At 41.4% G+C, this 21541-nt stretch overlaps 2 protein-coding genes across 5 annotated transcripts in view; one reads left to right on the forward strand and one right to left on the reverse strand.

Moving 5' to 3' along the window:
* elf1 (E74-like ETS transcription factor 1) overlaps positions 1 to 3974 on the forward strand; it is a 36751-nt gene extending 32777 nt beyond the window's left edge. For all 4 annotated transcript variants that reach the window (XM_026358662.1, XM_026358664.1, XM_026358661.1 and 1 more), the window contains one exon: positions 920 to 3974. In XM_026358662.1, the coding sequence (XP_026214447.1) occupies positions 920 to 1721 (802 nt within the window). In that variant the 3' untranslated portion in view covers positions 1722 to 3974. The remainder of the gene's footprint in view (positions 1 to 919) is intronic.
* A 3483-nt stretch (positions 3975 to 7457) lies between these two features.
* Positions 7458 to 21541, reverse strand: part of tnmd (tenomodulin) — a 43528-nt gene continuing 29444 nt past the window's right edge. Inside the window, exons 4-7 of the mRNA XM_026357241.1 lie at positions 19525 to 19632; positions 14531 to 14693; positions 13055 to 13149; positions 7458 to 8943 (exon numbers count right to left, since the gene is read on the reverse strand). Of these exons, the coding sequence (XP_026213026.1) occupies positions 8734 to 8943; positions 13055 to 13149; positions 14531 to 14693; positions 19525 to 19632 (576 nt within the window). The 3' untranslated portion in view covers positions 7458 to 8733. The remainder of the gene's footprint in view (positions 8944 to 13054; positions 13150 to 14530; positions 14694 to 19524; positions 19633 to 21541) is intronic.

A 21541-nucleotide genomic window follows, 5' to 3' on the forward strand; every position in this document is an offset into this window, starting at 1 on the left:
TAGCCAGTTAGCTCAGCGATAATACTGGAGAAGGGGTGGAAGAGCCAGGCTAGATGTTTCCCCCAGTTTCTAGTACACACGAGACGGACAAATAATGAGTGTGTTTTGCAAAATGCGTCTAGGGATCCTAGATAAAAATATGTGTATATTGTGTCTGTATCTAAAGAAAAAATCTTAGTGGTTGTTATATAGATTCTGACTTCTGTAGCTGTTAAATATCAATATCTGTCTCAACCTGAAAAAGCTCAGGATCAGACAGACTTTCTGAAATCCCACAAGATGTTTGAACTGCAAATGTCTCTTCAGACCGATATGGTGAACATGGTGGTCTTACATGATACTTACATGCTGACTCAAACCTTGTCAACCTTTTATTAATGTCTGCGATGTGTAAGGAGATTTGATTCCACCTTGAAAACAGTTTTGGTAAACTTTGCATTGCTGTTAAACTGCATTGTGGTTCACAATAAAAAACTCAGCAGTAAATATCACCTTTGAAAATCTTAATAGACTTTTGTTGATGTCAGAAAGGTGTTAAACCAACTAGTGGGGATTTTCTCGACTCTTTGTGTCGTACAATTTAGGTGTAATCATTTGCCAGATCCACTGCCTGTATTATCACTGTATTATAAGTCATCTGGCTTTTTCTGAGCTGTTAAACATTGTCTGCAGTTAGGAATCAAGGAGAGTAATGATTTCTACAGTACAGCTGACAACGCTGTTTGTTATATTAATACGGGCATTAGTTCTGCTGTTTAAGATCGTAGCTGTGCACTGGGTAACTTTCTCAACAGGCTTTCATTAAAAAATAATCCTTGTCTATATTTGCAAATACACAAACTGAATATTCAATTACAACAGCTCAGTCAGAGAAGATTAAGAAACAGGAGTACATATTCAGTTCATTTTGTCTTTTCAGGACCATCACTGCTCCTGCATCCGTTCCCATGGTCCTGACATCTTCTGGCTCTCTTCAGTCGATTCCCCTCACCACTGTCCTGGCTAATGGGGACTCCAGCCACTCCTCCCCTCCTCGGGTTATCCTCCAGACCATGCCATCCACCACAGCAGGTGGTAAAGATGTGCTCACCATCCAGACAGCTTCTCTAACAGGTGGTGCCAACAGCCTGCAGGACGGCCTCCCGCAGCAGCTCCTGGTCACCAGTCTGGCCTCCTCTGCGATCTCATCCTCCTGCACTTCCCCTCCGGGAGTCATTAGTTCCAATGCTTCCAGCCTCAATGGTCTCACCCGCCTGGTTGCCATCAACACCACCTGCGGGCAGACCATGGTGGCACAACAGCCTGGCACTGTAATTGCCACCGTGCTCAAATCCAGTGACCTGTCAGGGCTGCAGGTCAAAGAGGAGATGCTGGACAACAGCTACTTCCAGTCGATGGTGAATGGTGATCCATCACTGGCGGCACATACTTTTGACAAAGAAGAGATGGAAGTCGGGGAGGCAGAGCTGCAGTATAGGACGGTGATAATTGATACCAGTCAAAGCCAGGGCCAGGAGGCTGCAAGTGAAACTATAATTAATGGACATTCCTCCCAGAGCAGCAGCCCGAGTGAAGGCCTCACCCCTGTGGAGGAGCTGGAAGTGCGTGGGGAGATGTCCCTACAGCCTGAGCAGGGAATCAAAGGCCTGCAGGAGCTGCCACTGTCTGTCCAGCTCCCTGCAAACTTTATCCAGATAAAGACAGAGCCTGCGGAGGTTTAGGTCTGCAGGACTCTTACACAAGCAGAACCAAAAACAACAATTGAATCATTTTTGACCACAGACTTGATATTTTCTTTTCCAACCACAGTGATCTGATCAAAGATCAGAGGCGTGACGCGTGTTGCTCTAACTCTAGTTCAGCCTCAGGATTTATTGTTTACTCACATATTTTGTGACCATGTGCCTAATTTTAAAAATCAAGGGAATGTTTAGTGAAAAGTCACTTTTCACATTCAGGATTAATAATGTGTAGACATCAACCCCGATCCACACAGACACAAACAAAACACACACATCTCCCCTTTTAGGAGAACAGCCATTGGATAAACCAGGGATCCTGTCTGCCAAATGTGCCAGTTGGTAATTTTCTTACCTTTACATCTCATTGGACTTGTATGTTTAAAGAGGAGAACGCAACAAACCAAAAGTGGGGACTGGTTGCCAAATAGTGCAATGAAATCAGACTTCTGAGAGCGTGCAGAATGTATGTGTGTGTGAAAACGCAGACAAGTCTCTGTTCCCATGGATGGGGGTCCAACCTGGTGAAAAGACACACATCATAGAGTTTAATTGAAGAGTGCCTTAAAGGAAGTTCAAACAGCTCATGACTTTTATGGAAACGTCTGGGAAGAAGATGAAAAATGGACTAAATGGCTTTACAGACTTTTAAGAACTTTTTACTCACTTATTTTCATATAAACAAAAAAGGTATGCATTCACTCTCTATTACCGGCCTTAAAACACTGTGTTACTATGGAAATGGGCATTTTTCTGTCCACCAAGGACAATCCAACATCAAAACTGTTTGTATAGAGCGGCAGACGGGAGGTGCAGCAAGATAGGGAGGCACAAATGGAGAGAACGAATACACAGGATAAAACTGATTTTATCAGCCTCTGCTTCAGAGGCCCCAAGGCTTAAACCCTGTTTATATGAAATGGAATATATATGAATCTATATATATATAAATAAATATATATATATACATATAATATACAATTGAGATTCAGTTTTAAGGCCACAGCAAATTTATTTATTTTGTGAATTTCTAAATTCTGTATAAAAAAGACACGTGTGTCTTCTATTTACATGTATAAACATGAGGGAAAATACAAAGAATATGAGCGTTAATACCCAGAAGCTTATTTGGTAGTTTTTTGTAAGACCAACATTTTCGCCTTCCATATAATCAGCTTTGGTATTTCCTTGAGTTTTGGACTCGAGTGCTTAGAGCAGCATCATTATTCAACTGTTATATTCTCTTACTGTAGATATCCTCTGTTGTGTGTCTGATTTAAACATGTACTGAATGTGCTTTTGGTTCCCTCTTTTCAGTGGACATACCCACCTTTACCTTTTTCCACAGTCGAGCAGATTATGTTCTGTGTTGTGCAAAGTATCAATCAGTATGTCTTTGAAATCAAAGCTCAAGATTTTGTAGTCACTTGGTACAAGGATGTACCAGTGCTGCTTTTAAAGCTCCTCGTCCTTGTTTCCTTTTTTCTCTTCTTCTCTCATCTCCTCTCACCTTGTCTTGTCTCGTCACATCTCTTCACTCACCTTGCCTCCTTTCCTGTGTCATCTCCCGTTCTCTCTCATTTTCCCTTGTCCCCTCTTGCCTCCTCTCCTCTGGCTTTGCCTCCTTTCCTCCCTTGTCTCGTCTCTTATCCTTCTTTGCATCTCTCAGGTCATTTGAGTGAGTACGTTCTTTATTTGCTGCCCCACTTTGTTAAGAACCTCTTAGCCCAGACATCCGATTGGTCCCTTGGTTCTGCTGGGGATGAAGCCATATTGATCCTGAGTGGCATCTCCTCTAAATTGGTTGTTTTCTCCACCCGGACTGTAGCTACACAGTGAGGACATTCAGACATACTGACCTCCATCTGCTCTGGAACCTGAGGACAGGAGTTAAGCTCTGCCTCACAACCCAGCATCAGCCAAAGGCCACTGTCTGCAGGGACACTCTGAATGTATACTTATTGTTTAAATACATGCTAAAGCAAAATTTGACAATCAGTAATTACACTGGGTTACATTTGCTTTCAGTCTTTTAGTGGGTTTTCTTTTTTGCTTTGTATATATTCATTCTCCCCTACCTTTTTCCTTAAAGCACTGTGAGATGTTGAGGTATGTCCACTGCTTATATTTTGTTGCTTCCTTTGTCTTGGGTTGTCAACGGCCTTCTTTATGCTGAATATAGAATAGATTTTTAAGAAAATGTCATTGTAGTAATTAAAAACAAAATCTTCTTTACTGAATATCCTCTTTATGTGTTTTCTTGTAGATAAAGTGGTTTGGAAATATCAAAATATCACAGAAGACGTTTTTGGAAAAAAACCAAACCAGACAAATTTAAACTTGGAAACAAACGGCTCATAAGGGGTTACTAAATCAATTAATTTCCACTCTTTAGATAATACAACTGAAGGATTTCAGCCTTGAAAACTCAAAGTCATTTTGTTGGGTTGCTGCAGCTTTGGGGGACATTCGACCACATGGCATTTAAAGAGAGAAGAAAAAAAAAAGTAGGAAACTGGATTGGAGCCATTAGGCCAGAGACTGATTGGACTGTACTTAAGAGCACTGTTTCTCCAGTTGCTGTGGGTGGACGAATACATTAGCATGTGACATGCCCAGAGCTAAAGACAGACGAGTCTGTCACTACAACTTGCTGAGAGACAAGAGAGAGAGTGTGTGTGTGTGTGTGTGTGTGTGTGTGTGAGGCTGTGGTTGGCGAGTGGAAGGGTTACACTGACTTGGATTGATTCTGCTGGAGCATGTGCTGTGTTGATGTGTTTGTGAGGAGGTTTGTGTGTGTTTGTTGGAAGGGTGCTTTGGCTCGGACTGTGTGTGTGTGTGTGTGTGTGTGTGTGTGTGTGTGTGTGTGTGTGTGTGTGTGTGTGTGTTCAGGGTCGGGGAGGGGGAGGGTGGTACTGAGGAAGCTATCTGGCAGCGGGGCTTGCCTACTGTGCATAGCTCTGTGTACACCCACATCCACAGCTGTGTACCTCACAATCCTGCCATAGGGTTAACACACACACACACACACACACACCCACACACACATAGCCATAGCCGCCACTACACCTTTTCCTCATTCCAGCAAACATCTCCCTGAGCCTTTTGCAAATTGTTTGAAACAAGTTTGAAATCAGTGCACAAATCTCCACATTCAGGAACAAATAACCCTCCATTACATCTAAACAGACAATTTGCTTTTCTGTTCAGCAGTTCATCGATCGCCTGCCATATGGTAAGCGCAGGTTGTTATGGATTACTAAAATAATGAAAGGCTACTAGCAGCCGTTACGTCTATGCTACTCCTTTGGTTAGTGAGTCAGAGACCCTGAAGATGGAGCGAGAGCCAGGTCCTGCGAGAGGAGGACTATTTCTGTGTCGCCTGCAGCCACTGACACAGCGCGAGTGTTTACTGCTGTGCCATGCTGCCTCTCACAGTGGGAGCAGTTGAAGGATGACGACTGACATTACTCTGCCTGCAGCCTGTAGCAGGAACAGAACAGGGAGCGCTTATTTAACCATCAGGTCACCAGACTGACTGCAACATTACAGAGAGAAGGAGCTAATAACTGCAGTCTTATGGCCGTTGCAGCAATATGCTCTGCGTTAACTTGACAACCTGCAGCCAAGGTAAAATTAAAAAATTTTGAGGGTTTTTGCAAAGAAGCAAGAGCAAATGTTATGAAGGACAGCAGATGTTGCATGGTTTTAAAACATAAATATACATAAAATGGTGGGAAAACATCTGGATCAATGTGGCAGTAGTACACCTCCCTGCACACAAGATGGCACTGGTAATACATGTGTCTTCAGCAGAGCTCAAGCCTCAGTCTGGATTGGGGAGAACTGTTCCTTCAGGTCACTAATCTAAATACAGACACTCCTCGTACATTGGTTTTCCACTCTCCACTGCCCCAGAATAGCAACTTATAGATCTAAACGAACGAGCGATTATCTGAATGAAAATAAGCGGCTGGGAGTGAACTTTCCCTGCATTTTTGATAAGTAACAAAAGGAATCAATTCACGTGTGAGGTTCAGTGATCGTGGCCATTCCTCAGGCCAGGCAGCCGGGGTCCTTTGAACCGAGCTAACCTGGTAGACACTCTGACACACTGTGTCTCTGTTTATCCTGCAGAGCAGTCGATCTTGTTTCCTCATGAAAAACGCTGATATACAAGTGCTGTGGGAGGAGGTGGGGCTTCTCAGACTGTATATAAAATGCATGAGAAATATTGTGCAGGGCTTCGTCTGAAGTGATATATTCTTTCATTTTGTGTACGAGGGAGGAGTTCACAGTCACAGACTCCCAGATCTGCCTCATGTCTAATGTAGGCAGTATTGAGCCACTTCATATGTAGTAGGAATGCAAATGATCTGCGATTTATATGGATGTATTGGTTTAAAAAGCCATGCATTTATAATCAAAGATTATTTGATTTTAAGTAGCTTGTAGTTTTTATTTTTTTGCATTATCAGAAAAAAACTCCATTGGTTTTATTTTTGTCTCCTCATTTGCAGCAGTCTTTAAATTCACTCTCTAAAATCCCTTAAATAAGCTGAATTAACTTACTAAACACCACATTATTTACACCATTAGATATTGTGTGTTTGAAAAGAAAACCACGAACGCTGCATACAAATCTGCTACAGGAGCTGAAGAGCTTAGCTGTAGATTAAATTCAACTTGTTTCCTTAAGATGCTTTCAATAACCTCTAGAGATCTGTTTACTTTGTGCAACAACTGGACTCAGATACATTTTCTGATTTCCTATAGGTTCCGCTGCAGTATCTCTTTCAGGGTCTTCTCCATGATGATTTTTAATTTTGAGACATTTGTACTTCTAAAGTTTGACTTTCATGGTTAATATTGGACTTCAGTCCCAACAGGCATGAGGAGCTCTCAGGGAGCCAGCTGTAATATCTGTATCAGCCTCTCCAGTCAGGGTGAGCCATCCCATTCAGAATGACTCTCAGGGCTTCCATGGCAATTTACTCTCACGACTACACAAAAGAGTCCTCAGAGTCTTCAGAGACCTCGCTAGATAGACAACTAACAACTAACAGCATCTTACGAAAAATAACACTTTATACTTTTTTTCAAAACATTGCGAGTGCATACGCTCTGCAACAGCAACAGCGGCAGCAAAAGCTGGACGCTGAACGCATCCTTTTTCATAAACACTTGACTATTTGATGCGATAAGCAGGAAAATAGTGAGAAATTATATATATAACACCGATTTTTTATGAACTTTTCAGAACTGCCTCAAGGGCTTTGCAGTACACTTGTCAGTTTATTTGAAGTATGTTTGCAATTATTGCATTTGTTAACTCATGCCACTATTTTTTACTTGACATGTTGCTTTGGGCCATTGACATTATTGATTTAAAAATAACAATATGGTTGCATTCTGAACTCCATTTATGAGCATATCCATAAAACATTTACATACAGCAATATGTTTCGCCCTCTTTTTCGCAAAATCCATTTCACTGCCAAATATTATTGATATCACTGACATTGTTATCACACTGAGTCAACATGAGTCAACATCTAGATTTACTTAGTACACAGGATACTTTTATTTCACAGTAAACAAAGCATTTTTTTTTTTAAGCATCAGATTAAAAAACAGAGAGAATAAAAGCACATGTCTGTTTTTTATTGTTGAGATTTTTAATTTCATGCAAAATGTTTCTAATAATGAGCAGTGGGACTAATGGAGAAAAGAAAATGAGATCTGTTTGTTCTATGTTCTAATGAATGAAACAGAATCAAACCCACCTAACACCAACTTCCACACAAACAACTTTGGGTATTAAGTTTCTTTCAAAGAAATCACATCGTTTCATATTTGTTTCATATGTTAGGACAACTGAGAATAGTCATATAATGAATTTTAAAAAGGAAATAAAAATCAGGAGATAGAAACATATACAAGGCTTCAAAGCAAACTAAGACAACAAGAGTGCTCCATTTTTGTCTGTCTGTTTAACTTCTGAAAATCTCACATAGCTCGAATACTCTCGGGTATTTATGCACCTTGTTATTCCGACGACAGAACATCAATTACAAATGCCTATCCCGCTTACTTATCTGTGAGCTGCAGATGAGAGTTATTTCAGCTCGACAGATTGAGATGTGGTGTTTCAGATTAAAATCGCCTCTGCAAAGAAGAAACTATTTGAACAGTAGCACTATTTAAAGCATTCTGTGGATTGCAACAGCAGCGAAAGCCATGGAGGATAATACAACAGTAAGTACATCACAAAAGACAGCTGAGGTCTGTGCATCTTTAATTATACTGTGTTTAACATGATGCCAAAAACAAACAGGGAAAAGAATTGTTGTAATACAGCCAGACAGAAAACCTTTAAGTATTGGTGTTTAGCAACTTCTTCTGTTTGCATAGTTTTATATGTGTGTATATAAATATATTAAAAATATATATACATATGCACATATAAAACTATGTACTTAAACCACATGTGTGTGTGCGTTTTTTTTCTTTTACTTGAAAAGCAAGTCAAATATTGCATATCATGTTCTGATCGTATGTTAATATATGTTTTATATGTTTTATTTTATTTTACCATCTTATTATGTATCATATACTACAGTACATTAAGAACAACGTTTAGAACCAAATAAATGGAAAATAAATGCATTACAAAGTAAGGACACAAAACTAGTTTCTAGTGACATGTCCCAGACTAAATAGCACCTATTCCACTAAACCAAAAAGGTCTATAAGCAAAGATAGTTAGACAGCTGTAAACACACCTATTAAGAGAGAATCTACATGCTTCAGATGCCATTTACATTGTTTAAAGTGATTCATACTCAATGGGCCATGTTTCATATTGAATAATGATTGTGTGTGTGTGTACAATGGACTGCTTAAGTGATCTGGGATTTTTATCAAAAGGAGAATTTGCACCTGCAACAACATTTTAACAGTTTCTATCCCAGACTGTGCACACACACACTCCTCAGATCCTCCCCAGCATACGTGCAATCCACCAGTTGCACGGCATGACAATCTGACAGATGACCCGTCCTCCTTGGTAGTAGTAAGGCCACGGGTTGAAGCCGCCCAGGGGCTCGTAGTAGCGGCGGCAATAGCGGTAACCACGACGACAGTGCTGGCAGCAGTAGCCTTGGTCATCCAGGCGGTTATCCAGCTCGATTCCAGCGTCTCTCTGCAGGGAGAGCAGGAGCGGGCAGGGTTAAAATCACACACATGACAAATGCCAGTCCTCCAAAGACAAGGGCATGGAGAGAAAGAGGAAGGGATTGGTTTAATTGATGATCCTGCTTTGGCTGTAGGTCAGCAGAATATAGTGCATGTAAAAACCAAACAAGAGTCTAAAGATCTGAATTGATGTCTGTGAAAATGCAAAGTTGTGCTACGCTTGATCACTGTGACAAAGAGATCACGATAGTGGTGAGACTGATACACATGATGTAATGCCCTTGACCTTTCTATTATACATAGTGGGACTGCCGACTGCACATTGCTCCATCTCTGAATGCAGCGCTCACAGCTTCTCTACCGGTGCTATCTTCAATCAAAAGGACTCTAACGCTGGTAGTTAGCAGCATAATTACACTATTTCTTTCTTCTCTGACCTCTTAACTCCCCTGACCGCAGCCCACACTCTGCGCCAAAATGGCTGCTCCTCCTCCAATAGAGCATTCAAATGTGAGCTAACCACGTCTTGGCTCCCTCCTCCTGACCTTGACTTTAAGTGCATGGCACATTCCTAAAGCAATTAGCAGAGTAATGATCGCCTAACAAGGATTCTTTCATTTGCTCTTGCTGGCTGCCTCTGAATTTATAGAGGGGCCAAATGAAACCCAAACGAAAGGTAAATTGGGTAGAATTAATGGCCCTTGGATTTTTCCATTGTGCTGGTTGGTTCATGCCCTCATAGACTTGTGGGGGCTGAGTGCCATGCCTTTGATCAAGAACAACTCCAAATGGGGTTCGGAGAAGTGGCACTTAACTCACCGCACGAGTCGAGGCAGCCACTGCCCTCAGTGCATTTGACCACATTTCAATCTCTTTTAGTAAATGAATCCTCAGAGACAATCTGGCTCTGTCTTGTTAAACTGCTTGGATCCGCGAGTTGACGGCCTGTTCTGGCTTCACATTCAGTGCAAACTGGCGTAATTCTCTGTATAGCGCTTGCAATGACTCAGCTACATGCGATAGTGCGGAACAAAACACACCCACTGTTGGGAATAGGAAATGTGTGGGAATTGTTTAAGAGGACAGGACCCGCAGGAACACATGGCTGAGTCCCTCCACTCCCCTGCTACATTAAGAATGGGAATTAGGGGTTTTCTTGCATCTACTCCAAAAGCCAGTGAGTAGAGTCGATCACAGCAGTTTTATACACATTTGTTTTGTTTTCTGCAGCAGGTAGCAGGCTTACATACTCACACAACAATAAATTCTAATAAAAAAGTTGATTTGATGGTTAAAATTACAAGAGACAGAGGTAAAACACAGACAGAGGGTTTGACAGATCACATCGAGGATAGCTGCATTTGATTTATTACTATGACAAGCGGAGGTAGGCTGTTAATTATTTATTGTTTCAGTCAAGTTTCAGGTCATCAGCTTCTGGGCAACAATCTGTTATGGAAACAACATGAAAACTGTTGATGGAGCAGTGATAATCTTCGCAGCTCTTCACAGCCTAAACTGGGTTGTTACAAAAAATCTGGAGCTCCAGTACAGAAAAAGAAGAAAATATTTTATTCAAACGACGGCGTGTTTATGAAAACAAACAGCCAATAGGCAGCATTGTACCTTAAAGACAATTAATCAGAGCTATCCTTTTAAAACGGAGGGTACATATTAATCATTCCTCCTCTGAGTTGCCGTCCCTGGTGGGATGCTGCGGTGATAAGAATGGTTCACCTTGGGAAATCTGAGGCAGTCACTCACAAACAAGCAGCATTAATGAAGAGTAAAAGCCATTACCCCTTTGCTGCATCTGATTTCATCACATACTCAGGCTCACGTATTCACATGCAAACACACAGTGGTGCACACACACACACACACACACACACACACACACACACACACACACACGCATACAGACAGACACCGCTGTGCATAATATGAGGCACTGGATATGAATGAGTCTGCAGAGTAGAAAACTGCGTCAGTCATTCAATAAGACGTAACGAATCAATGCACGACTCCTCTAATCTCCACACTTGTTGGTGTTATTTCACACACACTGATCACCGCTCTTCATGAGCTTGAAGCACATGCCTGGATGTGTTATTAAATCTCATAGCAGAGCTCATCACATTCATTCTGGGATCAAAACGGCTGAGATAACATTTCTGTTTCATACGCTGCTTTGTATTCGAAAAGGTTTTTTTTTTTTGTCATGTAGACACACAGGACAGTGCAACATATGAAAAGCTTTGCTGTGTGTCCTGATCTCTGATTTTCATCTCACTGTTCCCTACAGTGATCTGGAATAACAATGAAATGGTTATGAATAATGTAATTGAATGAGATAGTCATGTATTTCAGTAAACTCTGCTGGTTTACCAAAGTGATAAGGAGCTTTAGCTTCAGTGTAAAGATTTCTCTCAGGCACCAACAGCTCCTGCATTCATGCATTTGAATCCATTCAGAGTCTTGTACCTCTGTTATGACAAACCGTCTAGTCTGACCCTGGACATGTCTTCTACAGGTTTGTAAAAATGGCTCTACACACACTTAGACGCAGGCAGAAACACACACCAAACCTTTTTAAACGTGGATGTGTGTGAGGTCAGTTCATACTGGAAGCCCATCCTTGCTATATGGGTCAAGGACAGTGGTACCATCCCGTCAGTCGAGCCTGGTGGTGGTTATACTGTTTGAAATTTCCAGGGCCACCTCTGATACACACGGCAGTTCGACATGTCAGCCATGGCAAAGGTCAGCTTTATATATCTGCCGGCCTCTGTCGCGAGGACTCAAACAATTATTCTGCTTTACAAACGTGCTGTGTGGAGAAGCTGCACTGAAATTCTTATCAAACGTGCATGAAGTTTTTGTTTTTTTCATGTCTCAACGTGTGTGTCTGTGAGTAAGATAGATGAAAATAAGTAGGTAGAAAGAGGAACAGTGTGGATATGTTACTGTGTGTTTGCTTGGTTGTCTTCTGACTGTGTTCACATTTACATGAGTTCTGGAAAAAAAAAGGTTTGGCTAACACATGTGGCATCCCACTGGCACGAGCGAGAGTTCAGACTCCCAATTACAGACTGCTGCCTGCCCTCTGCTTGGTCACAAAGGCCTTTGTTATCGCCGAACCCACAAACAGAGCCTGGATGTGCTGCTGGAATGGATTGCAGTGGTATGCATTACTCAGCTGATAGAGGCAGAATGTTTCAAAAGGCGAGCCGAGTTTTTCATCCCCTGGTATGTTTTAATTGCTTAGCGCTGCATCTCCTGCCACAGACGATGAGGGAGAAGACAGAGGAGCTGGGGGGAAATTGAGGAGTTGAGCGGGAGGTGTTTCTGGGACGGGCCTGATAAATGTCAACATTATAGGACGTCTCATTTCTCTGCATGTCTCTCACCGTTTCTCATTGCTCTGAGGAGCAGACTGAGCCTGACTCATTATCCTTGAATTTAGCTTTAGTCGCTATTCACCTGCAAGTGCTGAATGTGTGTGTGTGTGTGTGTGTGTGTGTGTGTGTTGTGTGTGTTCCTGGTATCTTTAGTGTGCAACTGCTGGTTGTGTGAATGCATTATTCATGTGTAATATACTGCTTCATGTGACTTTCCCTCAGAGTCAGGGATAATTAATCATACAGCATTGAATGGTTTACATGCAATTCACCAAAATATGCCACTTGGCCTTTCCATTCATTTTATATGCTATGATAATTAAAGCTTTATTAATAAATGTAACTTATCAGTGCAGCAATGAGTGACCTTGAGAGTACGCCTTTGTACAGTGCTTTTCACTGCCTCGGAAAAAAGGAAGTGAAAAAAGACACTAACGGGTGCCGTAAGGCACAAGTTGCTGCCTTTGAAAGGCTGGATATTCCTCTCAATTAATGGAGAGACATTAAGGGAGTCTTCAATGAACTGGCCTTACTTAAACAGATATATAGAGCAATTGCTATGCCCTCTGGTGCACAAAGTCAGTTTTAACATCAATTAGTGAGCGATTTATATGCAGAAAGAGTCGAGGCAGAGCTGGAGCTGACTGAAATGACTCCGCTGTACAGTATCTGGTGGTGTGGTCCCTGCATGACGTGGCACAGAGGGGCTCTACTTACATAGTCGTTCACAGGAACGTGGTCCAGGACGTCACGGGTGAACCGTTGACCTGCGACCTCTGCGTCAGGTGTATCCACATTTTCTACCTCAGTATCTGAATACGCAGGGAGAGAGAAAGAGAAAGAGGGAAAGAGAAGCGATGAATACACTCGCAACAGTTTCTGTTGTTAGAAGAAAAATGAAAAAAGCTCTTAGATTAAATTTTGGCTAGTGTTTTCTCAGTGGCTTGAAACTAATTACTAACATCCAGGAGAAATATGCTGGAATTCGATCCAAGCGTTTTCATGCTTCTGTCAAACAATAGAGTTGTAGTTGGTGTGTTACCAACACAGACATTTTCCACTGATCTTAATTAGTAAAGCCTACACATGCTTATGGATAAAATCCCTTAAAAACAAATCTGCAGATGACCTTCAGCAGTGTCTGAATGTAAGAAAGCACATTTACTGATGTACTGTACATAGAGTAAGTACATACCTCGACACCACTATTTCGCTTTCAGAGAGAAATTGCTGGAATTACTTTGTTGATTAACATTTCGCATATTGCACACCCTGCAATAAGCTTCATCTCACTATGTAATTTGGTCTATTATTGTGTCCTAAGAGTCTTATTTTCTCAAATCTTTTCAGAAACTCTGGCCTTTGTGTTAAGATAATTTTAGTAGACTTAATAGAATCCAAATGGTTTTATGCTTTTTTTTTTTTTTTGTAAAACGAAGTGACAGTTTTATTGCTTCCATTGCAATAATTGCTTGGTTACTTTTAAGTTGATATGATTAACTTGTTAGCAAACATTTGCTTATTTACACATCCAGCAGTTTTGGAAGAACATTATCAGTAATTTGGAGTTGTGTTTATAGTCACATAGACAATGTAAGTCTAAATTTAGCACAATGTTAGCTCTGTTTTTGGTCTCCACCAATAAAGGATTTGCAGATTCAAGTGCTAATTCTTTATAAGTTCACCACTAGTGATCCATTTAACAAATTAACATTATTTTTACATTGTCACTTGACAAATAGATATTAAAATATGAATAGGAATAATGTAATTACACTTGAGACTGGACTTTTCTGCACATAGCAAGAAGCCTTTAGGACTTAAAACGCAATATTATCCTCATATGAAGTAGTTAAAATTAGCTACTGTATGCATAGGTAATAATACTTATACAGTGTTCTTCTATCTCTGTAATGATTAGTTTTACTTTCAATACTTTTCTAACTTTACCTAAATATAATGTTGATCACAGGACTGTTATTTTCTATTGAACTTTAATTAAATGATGTGAATGCTTCTTCCTCCACTGACCACTTTCTTTCAAACACAGAAACACGTTTAACTCAAGCTGGATGCTCATATGGTTGGGAACTCATGCAGTGTCTATAGACCTGTGCATGGCCTGTGGGGTTGCCCTCCAGTGAGAGTGTTAATAGTCTGCATTTAGAGGCAGAGATGCCCCCCTGCTCTTACCACTCAGGGGGGAGGGATGGATCCAGTGGATGGGCAGCTCCTGGCAAATCTCCCAGATCTTGGAGTTGAGGAGGAAGGCTGGGTTAACGATGGGCTCCTCTGCAGGAACCCACACTTGGGAGTCCTCCACCTTCATATCCATGGCCTCTGTCTCATCCATCTGCTAGAAACACACACACACACACACACACACACACACACACACACACACGCACACACACACACACACACACACACACGCACACAAACACACACACACACACAATACAGCATGTCAGAGCTTGCCAGAATGCCCAGGCCCCACACAAAGTAGTCCTGCATTTGCACTCTCCTCCCTTGAGCCACGCAGCAGCTCCAGCCTCATCGTTTTATGTATCACCTTTCTGTCCGCTGAGAGGGCGGCATTTTCCCGACTCCTGACTCCTACTGCCCTGACTCCCTCGTCTTTCTCACCCTCTTCTCAAGCCTCTGGCATGCTCTTTCTATTATACATCATTGAAATTCACAGACAGTGATGATTTGACTTTTAAATGACTTTAGAAGTGGTCTTCATTACTCTGAGTGTGGCTGCAATATCGCTTAATGTGACAGACACAATAAAGCCTTGCGTTCTCCTCCTTCCTCCCCCCTTCTCTCCCCCTTCACCACAGTGCTCCACTTGGCACCCAGCACTATCAGTAGGCTTAATTTGTTGATACTGTAGTTCATGAGCTGTAAAGTAAACTATTATTGCTTAATGATAGGACTACATGTCAGTGTTGTCTAATAGAGACATATGAAGGGGATTTGGTAATGCTCTCCCGTAACAGTGCAGATATTTATTTTCTTCATGTATATGTAAATATACACACAAACAAACCCCTCTTCCCATTCCCTTGTTAATTAGCAACCCAGAACAGAAAAACAGTTCACTTGACAAATGTTTTTACAAGGTGATTTTCTCCCAGTCTAAAGCTTAATTGCACATTAGTTAAGCTTGACGTAGAATCCTGAGGCTATAGAAGGAGCAAGAACCATTTATATTGGGTCGTGCCCCCTCCCTCCTGTTCACCCCTGTCACTCTCGCCTGAATTAGAATTTCGCTTTGCATGCCGCTTCTTGTTTGTCATCGAGCGACACAGTTGTGACCTGCAGTGAAGAAGAAGAGGAAAAAAAAAAGAGACTTAAGCACATTCTGTCACATCAAAGATTGTGTTTTGGCTCGGGAGGTGTTTAGCCAAGCTTTTGACACACTTTCCCTCACTTTTAAGTGCTGGCCAGTAGACTAATGATGACTCGGAGGACTAGTGTAGCAGGGTGGTGGAGGGGGTGCTCTAGCATTGAGCTGGTGCACTCACTGTTCCCGTGGCTGCAGAAATTACAATCAAACTCGAGTAACACAAACAGCACTCCCTAATTGGCCCTCTTAACCACTGAAGCCAAGTGAGTCTTCTCTGGAAAGTAAATGGAGGTCACGACACGGGGCTTACAACATGACTTTGACTTCACAGTTGAGATACGACTCCAATAACTTGTAGGAGAGCGTCTGGGGGAGGGGAATGGTAAAGGTCAACATTTTAGCATGGAGCAGAGATTTCTAAATGCCAGTTGACGAGCACAAAGACAACATGATTACAGTCCTCCAGTTTACACACACCTTTCAGAGGGTTTTCCATTTTGCTATTGACAAATGGTATATTATTAGGACAGGAGCAACTTTTTATCAAGTATTGGACCTTGGGAATGATGATAATTTGTTTTGTGCAGCCTGCTCCCGGTGTATGTATGCTTTCCGCCTACAGTGCATAACTTAATTATACACCAGTTGTGCTGTAGTTAATGAATTTACCCTCTCCTGCCACCGCGTCCCAAGGGGGGAAACACTGTCTACAAGATACATTGTTTAAAGTGGTGCTATGTTTGCCAGACATCAACAAAGATTTTCTCATGATACCCAGGAGCTTTCTCCTACTGCATATAACAGAGGCAGCGGTGGTTTATTATGCAGTGTACAGTTCAAGCCACTTAAAACGAGGATGCTGCCACTGTCCAGGACTGGTCACAACAGCATGTTTGTGCAAACTTTTCAAGCTGAGTTCAACGTTGACATGCAAACTTGTGCCAGTGGCGAACTCAGAAAACTGTCTTAAAAGAATGTGGAGAAATCATTAAAATTCCTATTGGCCGCGTTGCACTGTCCACTTTTATTTAATCTGTCTCTGTCAGAGTACAGACTGTGCCAAAAAGGGATGGTTTTCTAAAGTTATGAGACAGCAGGCGAATGTACAAACACCAGCAAACACTAGGTTCAAGAGCTTCTTTCCTAACTTCAGTAACTCTAACTCTATTGAGTGTGTAAAATGCAGTGCCACAGGAACTAAATGGTCCAAATACTGGCCATGTTACCAGTGTTAGCTGCTAGTTCCCAGTTACTGTTTCACCAAGCTGCTAAAACGAGTTCAAATATTTTGTTTGTGTCACTTTCAAATGAACTTTATTTTTTGTTGCACACAATACCTCAGACTGATATCCAACCCATGCTTCGTATCTGCAGATGAAAATAAGACAAAATAAACATCACTGTGTGCTTGCAGGACATTGGTTGGTGTGTTCACATCCTCGCTGTGGTGTTGTTCCAGCACTGTTTTTTATGCTGGCAGTTGTTGTCTGAGTGGGAGGTTCTGGGTTGCTGGGCGAGCTCTGGTCATCCATATTAAGTGGCTGTTTAATGGAGCAACCAGCGTCCATTGACTATGTTGTAAGGTGCGGGGGAGGCGGATGGCGATTTTCATGTCTGACTTGGGGGGACCTGAATGAAGCTAAGGGATTACTCCCTCAGACATTTCATAGAGAAAAGTAAATTGAAACGGGAGGTAAAAACCTGGTTAACAATTCATGTTTGTCACCTGGCTCTCCCTTTCACTGGCTCCAGTTCCTTATCAGCTGTTTGCAGTTTTTCCGCAATTCTTTCCATTGTTCTTTGTTTTTTTTATGCTGCTCTAGACACTGCTGCGGCCGCTCTGAGCCTTCCCTCCTAAAAGCCGATGGCTTGGTTAAGCTATGAACCATGTGTGAGATTCTTGTGTGTTACCACCTGAGGAGGAACTGGTGCTGATCTTCTCAGGGGTCACATGTGGGTGGATTTTCACAGAGGACGGCTCAGGGGAGGCATGTGAGGACAGACCTTTGTGAGGTCAAACCAACCTATGAGTTGGTCAAGCCAAGGTTATTTTTTTAAATAAATAAATAAGTCTTTGGTGGTAAAAACATCCTCTGGAGCTAAATTAGCAGAATAATACAACAGTGTTACTACAGTGAAAATGGAGTAATACTGAAAATAAATGTACCTTCTCTATAGAGGGAATTGATCAGGAACATAGGTATTGTGGATATATGTATAACATATCCACAAAGGTATTGTGGATGTATGAATAATTGGCTTGACATTTTGGAAAATACATTTATTTGGTTTCTTTCAGACAGTTAAATGAGAAGATCAATCAACTCTCTATATCTCTTGTGCACAGCAATGAGCTAATTTATCTCCCAGGATATGGATCGAGAGCAGGGACAATGTAAGTAAAACATTCCCGTGCTTTTCTAGGAATGTCTAGGAAATCCTAATTTTTTCCTTAATTCAATAGGATTCATATTGTAGTTCCCTGGATATTGTGTACTCAAACCTTTCACCTTTTCCATCTCCTTATATGATTAGAAAGCATTCCCGCAAAAGTGGCCTTCCAACAAAATCCAGTCAGCAGGAAAGTACTTGGGATAACAAATTAGTAGTTTAGAAACACCACACTGTCGGGGACAAAGTAACATGGTTGACTGTCTGGTTGTTTCTACTTGGCCCAACAGCTGATTTACAGCTTCTTTCTATAGAAGTTACTGTGTCATCTGAAGTAATTTGAGTACTGAAGTGTCATACTAGAGTACATACGCTGTTTTATTATGCTGGACGACATAATATACAACCTACAGCTTAGAAACACCTTTTCACTTCTTTTATTGAAATTGACGGTGCAGAATGATCTGATCTTACTCATGGCAGTCATAATAAGGGCTCCTGTAACTCGTGGTATAAGCCCCAGTATAAGCCCCTGGCCTTAAATGTTTCACTTTGGAGCTGTGAATTAAGTCAATTAGTCTTTACAGTGCACAAAAGAAGACAGAGATGGCACAGACATATGGTTCTGCTTGGGCAATTAGTATGTGTTAACGTGGATCAGACGTTGTGGAGATAAGAGGAAAAAACAAAACGGCGTTTGGTTTTCGGGTGTAGCAGCTCGTGTTTTTAAAGTTGAAACAGACAATTGGCTTATACTGTTTTAAGCTGAAGCAGCGAGTGGGGGAGCATCAGATATTTGCCAGTTACTTCTTCCCAGCTCGAATGTGAAATGTAAATGAGAGCATGCTAGAAGTAAAGACATTTGACAGAAGGATTTTCTCTTTGAACATAGGATCCACTCAGCGAATGGCACTGTGACATGGAAAAATTGAGAATTTTGATTGACTGAATTTCTTCCATGCCTTTTACTGAAGTTCACATACAACTATAAGAACCCAGAGAAGTAAAATGAATCCCTGTAAACTTGGAGAGGGAGCCTCGTGAATTTTCCAAAGAAAACATCTTTTAAAAAATACCATTTTAATGGCTTACCTCTCACTCAGACCTCTCTTGCATCCTTCCCCCTTTAGGCTATTTGGGTAGAGCCTTTGGAGAAGATGATTAAAAATTAATATTGGCTCAAGATTGACAGCAAACACCATTTGATGTGAGCCACAAAGAACCTATGGGTTTGTGGGCAGATTTCTGACGGTTTCACAGGCACCACAAACCCCAATTTATTTTTTTAGTGAGAGGGGTGGGGGAGATAGGATAAGATAGACAGGCTGAGGATCTGTGTGGTGCTTGTAGTGCTCGACTCTTGGATATCTCCCCACAATATGCATGACAGCCTCTGCAGGACTACAGAGAGTCTGAGGAGCAGACAGCTGAGGAGGAGGCATACCAGTAACCGTGTGTCTTCAGACGCCACCTCTGCCACTGCGGGTAGTTTCCTAGTTTGGGTCCTGATGTAGCACCTCTGATGTTCGGCAAACCGGATCCCAGTGATTCCCTTTGAAAAAGGAAGAAGAAATGAAGGAATTCTCAGTAATTCAGACATATGTATCATTGATTAGCTCTCTGTGATGTGGATATCCCAGAAGCACTGGGGCGATCATTTTAAAACGCTCATCTCTAATCAAAGCTTTTAAAAAAGTCAGATAAGTTAAAACCTAATGAGTGAGAAAAGGTATGCTTTGATCTTTCTTTTTCTTTGAGCGTGGTATAAAATTGATGAGTGCTTGGCCCTGGCAACACAACTCCCACTTTCAAGCTCAATGGAAGTTAAAAGACAGGGATGTACAGCCGTGGCTGCATAATACCTCATAGGATGGATATATCGCACAGGAGAGACAAGTGACACTGTTGAGAATGAAGTGTTTTCTACAGAGAGAGGCCCCATTGAATTAGCCAGTCATAGGTCCCTGTCAGTCTCTTAATCTGCGCAGTCAAGTGTGGAGTCACTCTCTTTAGCTCCACTGATGATCCTCCACCATGTGGACTGTAGCTCTATTCAATATGACACACAGAGCCTCAGCAGACAAGAAAGAACTATTAATTCTCTCGCTGCCGTTAATGTTAATCTAAGATATTCAGCCGGAATAAGTCTGAAAGACTGTCTGCGGATCAGATTGTATCCAATTTATTTTCTGCAGAGTGGAGCTGCTCATTCAGCATACTGTATTAGGACAGACGTCAGGATCTACATCTGCCATGGTTGCTTTAAAATCGTATCAACTGAAAATTGTTTGAGTGATACCATGAAAATGAACTTGATTCAATCAAAATTTAATTACAGCAACACGGTGATTGCTATGACATCTCCTTTGAATTGGTTAACTTGACCATGTGGGTGCTATTTCTCCACTTTCCGCGGTGCTGTCACTCTGAAAACCAGATACCAGCCGCACAAGACATGATACAAAGTGATGCTTGTCATAATCTACCGCATGTAATTTTGACTGTGTGGAAAAAGGATGGGGCAATAATAGTCTCAAGCACCAAAGCTTTATGTTTATGCCGAGCTTTATTGTGATGAGTCTCCGTGTAATTTGGATCTACTGTATTGGTGCACTGCAGCAGAAGCGAAGAGGGCAATGTTGTGATGAGATACAGTGATTACTGGGGTTGGTCAAGCAGAAAATGAAGAAAGACACATTAACACGGGGATGAGAAATGGAGAAGTGATGTCATTTTAACAAGAGATTTTGACATATCCACTCGACGTATCCACGTGCAAGATGCTCCTCTGCATCTAGTCAAGAGAACAGAAAGTATATGCATCATTCATCTCCCGTGAATAAAGAACTAAAGTCATGTCAGCAGGTAATAGTTTGGACAGTGGCCTGATATTGTCAACATCAGCTTCTGTATTTAAAAGACATTTCTTACTCATTGCAATATTGTTGCTTTAAATGGCATAACAAAAGCTATTCAACTGGAAAATATGAGAAAGATGCATCTGCATTTTTAAGACTGTGCATTATTTACTGTTAGTGACACTCTGTCACAATGCATCACAGTGAATAATCAAAAATCTAGGTGAGGTTTTATGTTTCTATAGGATATCCTCAACATCAGCAGCAGTTTTCCTGCAGTCATAGATTTCAAAAGTGACTTCTTGTTGACAAAAAAAAACGTCTGGAGATTATTTTTGTTTTTTCCTTATTACCTATTTGCTCAGAGAAAAGGTTACAGTAGAGTGTGGAGCAGAAGAAAGTTTTTTAATTCCCCTCAGACCAACACATCCTCATGGCCAACGGCTATCTGAAAGGGAAGTACACAAGCCACAAAAAACGTACAAAGCTACAAAAATAGAATTGTATATGCAGAGAAAGGTTTGTTACTACAAAACATTTGTGTCATTGTAAGACTCACTGCTGTGTTACATTATATACAACTACATTTTGGTTAGCATCGCT

This window comes from Anabas testudineus, chromosome 10, assembly GCF_900324465.2.
Source record: "Anabas testudineus chromosome 10, fAnaTes1.2, whole genome shotgun sequence".
Lineage (NCBI taxonomy): Eukaryota > Metazoa > Chordata > Actinopteri > Anabantiformes > Anabantidae > Anabas > Anabas testudineus.